The sequence below is a fragment of the Salvelinus namaycush genome, chromosome 33 (genome assembly GCF_016432855.1).
Source record: "Salvelinus namaycush isolate Seneca chromosome 33, SaNama_1.0, whole genome shotgun sequence".
In the NCBI taxonomy this organism is placed as follows: domain Eukaryota; kingdom Metazoa; phylum Chordata; class Actinopteri; order Salmoniformes; family Salmonidae; genus Salvelinus; species Salvelinus namaycush.
The window spans coordinates 12239554-12251479 of record NC_052339.1 but is presented as its reverse complement, the minus strand read 5'-3'; the positions used below and the strand labels follow the sequence as shown (position 1 = coordinate 12251479).

General features: G+C 42.2%; 1 protein-coding gene across 1 annotated transcript in view; it reads right to left on the bottom strand.

Moving 5' to 3' along the window:
* Window positions 1-2471: 2471 nt before the first annotated feature.
* odad2 (outer dynein arm docking complex subunit 2) overlaps window positions 2472-11926 on the bottom strand; it is a 67147-nt gene continuing 57692 nt past the window's right edge. The window contains exon 19 of the mRNA XM_038973276.1: window positions 2472-2858. Within this exon, the coding sequence (XP_038829204.1) occupies window positions 2745-2858 (114 nt within the window). The 3' untranslated portion in view covers window positions 2472-2744. The remainder of the gene's footprint in view (window positions 2859-11926) is intronic.

Sequence of the window (11926 nt, the reverse complement as noted above, 5' to 3'; positions counted from 1 at the left end):
AAGAACTTTGAAAGTTTCTTCAAGTGCAGTCGCAAAAACCATCAAGCGCTATGATGAAACTGGCTCTCATGAGGACCGCCACAGGAATGGAAGTCCCAGAGTTGCCTCTGCTGCAGAGGATAAGTTCATTAGAGTTACCAGCCTCAGAAATTGCAACCGAAATAAATGCTTCAGAGTTCAAGTAACAGACACATCTCAACATCAACTGTTCAGAGGAGACTGCGTGAATCAGGCCTTCATGGTCGAATTGCTGCAAAGAAACCACTACTAAAGGACACCAATAAGAAGAGACTTGCTTGGGCCAAGAAACACGAGCAATGGACATTAGACCGTTGGAAATTTGTCCTTTGGTCTGGAGTCCAAATTGGAGATTTTTGGTTCCAACCACCGTATCTTTGTGAGACACAGAGTAGGTGAAAGGATGATCTCCATATGTGTGGTTCCCACCGTGAAGCATGGAGGAGGAGGTGCTTTGCTGGTGACACTGTCTGTGATTTATTTTTTAAATTCAAGGCACACTTAACCAGCATGGCTACCACAGCATTCTGCAGCGATACGCCATCCCATCTGGTTTGGGCTTAGTGGGACTATCATTTGTTTTTCAACAGGACAATGACCCAAAACACACTTCCAGGCTGTGTAAGGGCTATTTGACGAAGAAGGAGATCACCCGACCTCAACCCAATTTTGGTATTTGGTATTTTATTAGGATCCCCATTAGCTGTTGCAAAAGCAGCAGATACTATTCCTGGGGTCTACACAAAACATGAAACATAATACAGAACATCAAGACAAGAACAGACCTACATATTTTTTTTTTAAAGACACACGTAGCCTACATATCAATGCATACACAGAAACTATCTATGTCAAATAGGGGAGAGGCATTGTGCCGCAAGGTGTTGCTTTATCTGTTTTTTTAAACCAGGTTTGCTGTTTTTTTGAGCAATATGAGATGGAAGGAAGTTCCATGCAATAAGGGCTCTATATAATACTGTACGCTTTCTTGAATTTGTTCTGGATTTGGGGACTGTGAAAAGACATGTCTGGTGGGATAAGTGTGTGTGTCAGAGCTGTGTGTAAGTTGACTATGCAAACAATTTGGGATTTTCAACACATTAATGTTTCTTATAAAAAGAAGAAGTGATGCAGTCAGTCTCTCCTCAACTCTTAACAAGAGAGACTGGCATGCATAGTATTTATATCAGCCCTCTGATTAAAATTAAGAGCAAAACGTGCCGGTCTGTTTTGGGTCAGCTGCAGCTTAACTAGGTCTTTCCTTGCCGCACTGGACCACACGACTGGACAATAATCAAGATTAGACAAAACTAGAGCCTGCAGAACTTGCTTTTTGGAGTGTGGCGTCAAAAACGCAGAGCATCTCTTTATTACGGACAGACCTCTCCACATCTTTACAACCATTGAATCTATATGTTTTGACCATGACAGTTTACAATCTAAAGTAACAGCAAGTAATTTAGTCTCCTCAACTTGTTCAACAGCCACACCATTCATTACCAGATTCAGCTGTCTAGAACAACTTCAGATGGTTTGGGATGAGTTGGACCGCAGAATGAAGTGCTCAGCAAAATGTAGGAACTCCTTCAAGACTGTTGGAAAAGCATTCCAGGTGACTACCTCATGAAGCTGGTTGAGAGAATGCCAAGAGCTGTCATCAAGGCAAAGGGTGGCTAGTGGCTACATAGAAAAATCAAAAATATATTTTGATTTGTTTAACACTTTTTTGGTTACTACATGATTCCAAATGTGTTATTTCATAGTTTTGACATCTTCACAATTATTCTACAATGTAGAAAATAGTAAAAATAAAGAAAAACCTTTGAATGAATAGGTGTGTCCAAACTTTTGACTGGTACTGTATATACATACATTTTCCCAATTACTTATAATGACTATGCCTACCCATAATGCAACAGGAACATACATTAAGTAATTGTGATTAATAGGAAACTGCGTGTACCAATTACATGTTTAGATTCATATTTATAGTGCAGGAGGGACCTTTATTGCATTATGCAATGTTATCGCTGTATTTTGCCCGTTTATGTCAATGTTGATTGAATTTCTGAGTATCTTGAGTTGCATACAGACAGACCCACTGTTGAGCAAATAAGCTCAGCTCATATAATATACTGACCCAACAATGCATTATGTTCCCAATATCTCTCAATGGCTCATTGGAGGTTGTGTCTGTGTTTCGCAGACATATTTACACTTTTAAGGTGCTTATGTTGAAGTGAGTAACACAGCCAGATGTGGTCTTGTTTAGATATCAGTGTCTCGTGTGGATCGCGTAAGGAATGTGACTGCACAGTACATGCTCTAAACTGCTTCACTCTCAGGAACAGTGGTGGGGTATCTGGCATGGGCACAAAACAGGAGAAAGAAAGCATTTATTGCTATTATCAAATTGAGAAGAGAAAAAAACAAGAGGAAATGTGAAATAGTTTTCCTATACAGTATGTTTGTATGAAATCCAAATGAAATAATCATCCAAATTCATGGGTAGGATAGAATAAACGCTTCCTGCTATTACAGATGGAGGCAGAAGGAATCACTCTTATATTCTGTGGGATGGGTGGGAAGGATAGAGGGATAGTGAGATGAGTCTCTGTGGATGGAAGGCTACTGGAGTAGATCTGGAACCATGACATCCAATCGTACCCAGAAAGTGATGATGAGGTCACAGTAGCTTCTGGGGGGGGAGGGTTCATTGTGGTTGTTTAACCGTACCGTGCCTTTTCATTGGCCAGGGCCAGGCGGCGGATGTTAGCCACACAGCCAGCGGCAGCTTCCTGAAGGACCTCGTCAGTGGAGCCCATCATACCCAACAGGAGCTACAGTACAGGGAGAGAGGAGAGGACAGGTTAAAGATGCTACTGTAACAATCAGAAGCAGGGGAGATAGACGAGACAAAGTCGCTAATGTAGGAGATAAAGTCGCTAATGTAACAATCTGTTCATTCTCTTTCAATATCATGATGAAGCTGTCGGTAAATCAATGGGGATATGGCATTTACATTAAATGTATTCATTTTGTAGACACTGTAAGTATCAAGTAGTTTGCTCATGGTCAGCACTACAACTCACGATTGCTGAGAAATGCAAAGTCTGTATAGAGTAGCTGTGAATAGTCTGTCAGGCTGCAGTGGCGTGTCATTCTCTGTGTGTCCTGTTTTAACCTCCTAACCAGGCCATGAGCATGGGGCATGGGTTACAGCTGCAAGCAGCACATGCCTGCCCGTCTCTGCCTCTCTCTGCAAAGTTTGTTTAGATGAAAGCGTTTGTCTAGCAGGCAGCAGCGTGGCTACGCATTAAAAACCTGAGCACGAAGCAACCACACTACTTGACATCCTTCCACTGCTCCAAAGGTCAGATTATATCCGACTATTACTGCCACTTGTATAATGGATCTGCTGTTTGATCTGTTTGCAGAACATTGGGTTTTTCTCTCACCAGAAATTCTGCTTTTTTTGGGCCCCACATTTTGGGTTTTACATCAAAATAATACATTAAAACATTTTTATTGTGTTCAAAAGAGTTACTTATTATACTGTCACAACATGTAAACCTTTGGAGATGGAAAAGTCTGCCATTAAAAACCACTGTGGCTATGGTATAGCATGGGTTTTAGTATGCTATCTTTGCCTATTTTCGTGAGCAAAAAGTGACTACATCTAGCTTGTGGGCAGCTGCAGTCCCAAATCAAAATAAAAGTAAATACAGGCACAAACACTCCGGCGCAATGGACATTTTAAATTTGTTCAATGTGTGCTCCTTCATGAAATCACAATGTTGTACCATTGAGCTCTCTTAAGCCACACTCAACTTAGTTTGGAGGCTTTCTGGTTTGCATCAATAATGAACGAAACAGGCTAATTTAGATCTCAAAGCTAAACACTCGAAAGCTCACGAGTCCCAAACAAAATGATTATTTGACAGTGCATTAATCATACAGTATATTCTAGATACTTTTCAGGCTCTACATTGAGTCCTAACTAAAAAGTAAGCTTTAAAGCTGTAAAATGGCAAGTTTTGTTTTTGAAGTCTTGAATACCAAGAATATTGACGCAGGCTTGGCAGCCGTGTTTGAACAACCAACCAATTGTCAGTGTTGAAATGACACATCCTGTCATCTGAGGATCCTTTAAGCACAGCAAACAATATTCTAGACAGTATCCTGTGTACAAAGGAAATGATCCTAAGACCTTCTTAAACACCTAAATCCATTGAATAGATTCAGACATTTCATGAAACAGTCTTATGAAGGAGAGAGCTTTAGTTATTCAGTCTCTCTCGGGCCTTATAGGCTTCGATAGGCTATGAATATGACTATATTAAGCGAGGACGACGAGGCAAATAAAGCCATCGTCTCTCTGTCTCTCTCTCTCGGCAAACATCTAGCAAACCAAAGGTTGCGTGATCGAACCTCCTCACCACAACTTTAGCTACGTAGCATGTTAGCTAACCTTTCCCAGAACCTTAACCCTAATCTTAACCATTTAACCTGACTCTAAACCTTAACCCTAACCCTTCGCTTAGCTAACGTTGGCCAGCTTGCTAACGTTAGTGTTTGCCACTTAGCTAACGTTAGCCATAACAAATTGGAATTCGCAACATATATGTTTTTCAAATTCAGATTATATTGTACGAATTGCAATTCGTAACATATCATACAAATTCTAATTTGTAACGTACACTACATAACCTAAAGTATGTGGACACCTGCTCGTCAAACATCTCATTCCAAAATCATGGGCATTCATTTGGAGTTGGTCCCCCCTTTGCTGCTATAACAGGGTTGAGGTCTGGGCTCTGTGCAGGCCAGTCAAGTTCTTCCACATCAAACTTGGCAAACCATTTCTGTATGGACCTCGCTTTATACACTGGGGCAATGTCATGCTGAAACAGGAAAGGGCTTTCCCCAAACTTGCAACAAGGTTGGGGAAAGCCCAGAATCATCTAGAATGTCATTGTATGCTGAAGCGTTAAAACAGCTACAGACCATTATTCCTCCACCAAACTTTACAGTTGGCACTATGCATTGGGGAAGGTAGCGTTCTTCTGGCATCTGCCAAACCAAGAATAGTTTGTCGGACTGCCAGATGGTGAAGCGTGATTCATCACTCCAGAGAACGTGTTTCCACTGCTCCAGAGTCCAATGGCGGCGAGCTTTACGCCACTACAGCCGACGCTAGGCATTGTGCAAGGGGATCTTGGGCTTGTGTGCAGCTGCTCAGCCATGGAAATCCATTTCATGAAGCCCCCTGACGAACAGTTCTTGTGCTGACGTTGCTTCCAGAGGCAGTTTGGTACTCGGTAGTGAGTGTTGCAACCGAGGACAGACGATTTTTACGCACTACGCGCTTCAGCACTCCCGTTCTGTGAGCTTGTGTTGCCTACCACTTCGCGGCTGAGCTGTTGTTGCTCCTAGACGTTTCCACTTCACAATAACAGCACTTACAGTTGACCGGGGCAGCTCTAACAGGGCAGAAATTTGACAAACTGACTTGGAAAGATGGCATCCTATGGCGGTGCCATGTTGAAAGTCACTGAGTTCTTCAGTAAGGCCAATTTACTGCCAATGTTTGTCTATGGAGATTGCATGGCTGTGTGCTCAATTTTATACACCTGTCAGCAACGGTCATGGCTGAAATATCAGAATCCACTCATTTGAAGGGATGTCCACATACTTTTGTATATATAGTGTATCATACGAAATGGATGATGGACATCCACAAATTAATACATACAGTTGAAGTCGGAAGTTTACATACACCTTAGCCAACTACATTTAAACTCAGTTTTTCACAATTTCTGACATTTAATCCTAGTAAAAAGTCCCTGTCTTAAGTCAGTTAGGATCACCACTTTATTTTAAGAATGGGAAATGTCAGAATAATAGTAGAGAGAATTATTTATTTCAGCTTTTATTTCTTTCATCACATTCCCAGTGGGTAAGACGTTTACATACTATCAATTAGTATTTAGTAGCATTGCCTTCAAATTGTTTAACTTTGGTCAAACGTTTCGGGTAGCCTTCCACAAGCTTCCCACAATAAGTTGGGTGAATTTTGGCTCATTCCTCATGACAGAGCTGGTGTAACGGAGTCAGGTTTGTAGGCCTCCTTGCTTGCACACGATTTTCAGTTCTGCCCACAAATTTTCTATAGGATTGAGGACAGGGCTTTGTGATGGCCACTCCAATACCTTGACGTTATTGTGCTTAAGCCATTTTGCCACAACTTTGGAAGTATGCTTGGGGTCATTGTCCATTTGGAAGACCAGAGGACATTTCTCCAAAAAGTACGATCTTTGTCCCCATGTGCAGTTGCAAACTGTTGTCTGGCTTTTTTATGGCGGTTTTGGAGCAGTGGCCTCTTCCTTGCTGAGCGGCCTTTCAGGTTATGTCGATATAGGACTCGTTTTACTGTGGATATAGATACTTTTGTACATGTTTCCTCCAGCATCTTCACAAGTTCCTTCGCTGTTGTTCTGGGATTGATTTGCACTTTTCACACCAAAGTAGGCTCATCTCTAGGAGACAGAACGAGTCTCCTTCCTGAGCAGTATGACAGCTGCGTGATCCCATGGTGTTTATACTTGCGTACTATTGTTTGTACAGATGAACGTGGTACCTTCAGGCGTTTGGAAATTGCTCCCAAGGATGAACCAGACTTGTGGAGGTCTACAATTAGGTCTTGGCTGACATCTTTTGATTTTCCCATGATGTCAAGCAAAGAGGCACTGAGTTTGAAGGTAGGCCTTGAAATACATCCACAGGTACACCTCCAATTGACTCAAATTATGTCAATTAGCCTATCAGAATCTTCTAAAGCCATAACAACATTTTCTGGAATTTTCCAAGTTCTTTAAAGGCACAGTCAACTTATTGCATGTAAACGTCTGACCCACTGGAATTGTGATACAGTGATCGGGGCACCACCAGTACAGAGCTTGCTCAGGAATGGCAGCAGGCAGGTGTGAGTGCATCTGCACGCACAGTGAGGCAAAGACTTTTGGAGGATGGCCTGGTGTCAAGAAGGGCAGCAAAGAAGCCACTTTTCTCCAGGAAAAACATCAGGGACAGACTGATATTCTGCAAAAGGTACAGGGACTGGACTGCTGAGGACTGGGCTAAAGTAATTTTCTCTGATGAATCCCCTTTCCGATTGTTTGGCGCATCCGGAAAAAAGCTTGTCCGGAGAAGACAAGGTGAGCGCTACCATTAGTCCTGTGTCATGCCAACAGTAAAGCATCCTGAGACCATTCATGTGTGGGGTTGCTTCTCAGCCAAGGGAGTGGGCTCACTCACAATTTTGCCTAAGAACACAGCAATGAATAAAGAATGGTACCAACACATCCTTCAACAGCAACTTCTCCCAACCATTCAGGAACAGTTTGGTGACGAACAATGCCTTTTCCAGCATGATGGAGCACCTTGCCATAAGTGGCTCGGGGAACAAAACATCAATATTTTGGGTCCATGGCCAGGAAACTCCCCAGACCTTTATCCCATTGAGAATTTGTGGTCAATCCTCAAGAGGCGGGTGGGACAAACAAAAACCCACAAATTCTGACAAACTCTAAGCATTGATTATGCAAGAATGGGCTGCCATCAGTCAGGATGTGGCCCAGAAGTTAATTGACAACATGCCAGGGTGGATTGCAGAGGTCTTGAAAAAGAAGGGTCAACACTGCAAATATTGACTCTTTGCATCAACTTGTCAATAAAAGCCTTTGACACTTATGAAATGCTTGTAATTATACTTCAGTATTCCATAGTAACATCTGACAAAAATATCTAAAGACACTGAAGCAGCAAAGTTTGTGGAAATGAATATTTGTGTCATTCTCAAAACTTTTGGCCACGACTGTATAGTTTGTTAACAAGAAATGTGTGAAGTGGTTGAAAAACGAGTTTTAATGACTCCAACCTAAGTGTATGTAAACTTCTGACTTCAACTGTACCATATGAAACGTAACATATCATATTAAATCAAGTGTTTCAGATTTACGTACAGAATAATACGAAATGTTCTGAGACCAGGTTGGATTCTTCTGTCTTTCACATGCAGAGCATTCTTCATGGAGATCCTTAATGAGGTTTGTACTGTATCATTAATATAATAGTGTGTGTGTCTGTGTGTGCGCGTAAAGTACGTCACGCTGCTTGCTTAGCGAGTACCAATTCCTCCTGATTCGTCTCAGATCCAGGACCTCTGGCTTAATAACACACATGACTGCCCTCCTGAAGCATCTTACCAGTCGGCGCCACACAAAAAGCTTCAGGATGAGGACTACGTTTCACGAATCCCCATGTGCTGCACGTGCACGTGTGTGTGTGTTTGTACATGTGTTTTAACGTGAACATCTGCCTCTAAAGTAATCTAATAGATCCTCACATCATGCATCTCCATCTATTTCAACCAGCCTGCCCTTGGCCCTGACAGTGAGTTTACCACTGGTCGGGACATTACAGGACATTACAGGTCTCTGTTCTGTTCCCATGCTATCATTGTGTTCATAATGTATGTCAGTGTGAGGTTGATCTCTGACTCTTTTTGTGTTACATGCAAACTAAAAAGGCTGCGTCGCACATTTGTGTGGTTAGCTAGCGGCCTAGCGCAGTGCCAGAGAGCGGAGAGAAAGACATTCCCAGAATGTTCTGCTCAAAGATAAACAGTGAAAGGAAAACAGATGAAAGATGAGGCTTCTATCTCCTCTCCGTGTATGAGCAGTGAGCACACAAACTGACACACTCTGGGAGAACATTGACAACCCCCAAAAAGCTGAGAAAATAATACCACCATTCCATTCCCATTCATTCCCTGCATTGGGAGAAAAAAAAATGGATGTTGGCCTATGAATACGGGTCTCTTTCAATGCATCAGTGTATCAGTTAGTATTTCTGTGGTAGTAACATCAGTTTATATGGTTTTTATACGGGTTTTTAAATAGCATCCAAAACACCTCTGAAACGCAAATGTTATATACACAAGGTCCAGAAAACATGCAGCTAGGCTCAGACACAAGTCTCTTTTGTGAAAAGAGAGGATGCCTGTAAAGTGCCAGAAGCAGCATTTTGCCAACATCATAGCATGTTATTCAGACGTGGCCAAATAAGGTCTCCCCAAGCGCACAGTTATGGGCTAAGATAAGCGTGTCTCTCTGCATTTTTTCTCTCTTCCTCCTCCCCAGCTGGGATCTCAAAGACTATAATACACCACTTGTTAGAATATTCCCAAACCATGGTAACATGAACACTTGCTCGCGCTCGTTTGAGAAATGAATCAGGAGAGTGAGGTTTTTCGAACTTCAGAGGGACTCTTGTGAGTCCTGCCCTCCTAAAAGAGAAGTGAGCTGCAGGAGCAGAGCACGCTGCTTCCCCTGGCTGCTTTCTGGCTCTCAGGCTGAGCTGGGGAGTGGGAGGCCTGCCCTGCTGCACAGTGTTGCATTAGCATGTGCAATGCATGAACACACACATCCCCTCCCATCACACATGGAGGTGTCACAGTGTTAAGTGCTCCGGTGTTGGGCTGCTGCTTCCTGAGGAGTTAGGATCTCTAAATCCCCCTAGAAAAGCTCCTGGGTCTGACAACCAACCAGGCATTACAGACTCAGACCCCTGGCCCAGCGTTCCCTTGGATGTGTCCCAAATGGCACCCTATTACATATATAGTGCGCTACTTTTGACCAGAGGCAAAATTTGTGCACTATATAGGGAATAGGGTGCCATTTGGGACCGAACATCCTGGTTCAGCCTCCTGCTCTTTCCATGCTATGGGCAAACAACACAAACAGGCTGCATTTAGCTGAGCTGAGCTCTGGGTCGAGGGGAAGGGAAGTTACTAAGGGAAGTCAAGGTAAACAACGTTCCCTACGGCCTCCAATGAGCCAGGACCATTTAGCTGTGTTCCCCCCCATCTCTTTCTCAGAAGTGTCAGAAGAGAAAAACCCAGCTTCAAATCAATGATTTGGGGGGTTTGACTCATGGAAAGTTTACTGTACTGTAAGACTTTCTCTCTAAATCTATGGTTTCACACACACACACACACACACACACACACACACACACACACACACACACACACACACACACACACACACACACACACACACACACACACACACACACACTACAGAGGAAGTCCAACCTGAGAGAGCTCCTGGAACTGGACATTCCTCCTCATTCCAGACCAGACTTTAGAGAAAGGCTTGAGTCATATCGCCAGGCAGGCCTAACACATAACACACTAGGTATTTCATACATAGTAGCTAGCTGCAGAGAGCAGCACCAGTGGTGTATGCTAGTGGTATCATCTGTATACCACATCCAATCCACAACATGACATTCTGTTACAGATAGAGCATGACTAAGAGGAAACTTCAGAAATCTTTCTTCTGAGATGGTGCAGTTTGAAATTCTGACTGCTGTTCTCACTCTCACTCCTTCCCTCCCTCTATTTATTCTCTCCCTTGTCTTGTTCACTAGTTCAGTTTGAGCGTGTAGAGCAGAGAAAATGAAAACAAACACCGACAGTGCAAAGCGAAAGAGTTGACTGAGTATACATGGCAACAACAGTGCAAACGTTTTTAGAATTTTGAGATTTAAAGCCTAAAATACATACGAGCTAGGAGCTGGCAACGGCCATTCTCTGGAATACCTACCACGCGCATTTTGTAATTTACATCATTTTACTTCACAAAGCTTGTCTTATGAAAGAGCCCCTTTAATACAGAAAGCTAGCTGAAGCTGTCCACAAGGATTTATGGTTTCAGCAAACAATCCACAGCCCTCTGGAAGCGATGTAAAGCAAAGAGGGCGTGTTGATTTTGTAAAAAGGACAAAATAAAGCACCATCCTTATAAAACTGTGAGATACCAAGTGTAGATGTCAACTCAAACAGGAAGGACAATTCATCTTGGAGCTTTTTCTGCTTAGCTCTGGTAGACACTTCCTCTGGGAAAGCTAGTGGCCCCTGAATGCTCCTCTCTCCTGAACACGCTCTACGCTTGTTCACAGAGCTCCCCAACAGAACCAGGGAACGCAGGAGAAAACACACATTAACACTATGACAAAACACACATTAACACTATGACAAAACACATAATAACACTGTGATAAAACACAATAAATAACACTATGACAAAACACACACTAACACTATGACAAAACACACATTAACACTATGACAAAACACATAATAACACTGTGATAAAACACAATAAATAACACTATGACAAAACACACACTAACACTATGACAAAACACACATGAACACAATTACCAAACACACGATAACACAATGACCAAACACACGACAACACAATGACAAAACACACGATAACACCATGACGTAAAGCACAAGACTGAGTCATTCTGAAAAACCGAATCTAAGCTAAACATGTTGATTGTCTAATGAAATCACCAAGGCAAACACCCTGTAAAAAAATGTTGTGGTTTTTATTCTGCTCATATAAAGATGTTTTCATATTTTTCATACAATATTACAAGGTTTTAATACAGTTTATGAAATTTGAAGAGATGCAATGAAATGGCGTTTGGATATTTTTAAGACCGAGGAACATAAAAAATGTGAGAAAAAACTCAGACGGGTCACTAATGTGTTTTCCAGTGTAAAATACTTTCTTTTCAATGCTTAATTTCCTCTGCTAAGCTTAGGGGACTAAGTTATACACCATTAAGAATGCTGGGGAGGAAAGTTACATACAGTACTGAACAGAATGTTAGGAGAGAGGGGGAATGAGAGAAAATCCTACAAAATCATTATACAACTTGTGGGTGTACATGTTTTGAGAGCTTTTCAATGGCAGAGAAAGGCCCTTTGAAATACGGTTGCAATAACACAAGAGGCAGTCTTTAATTTTACACTGGGCCGTAA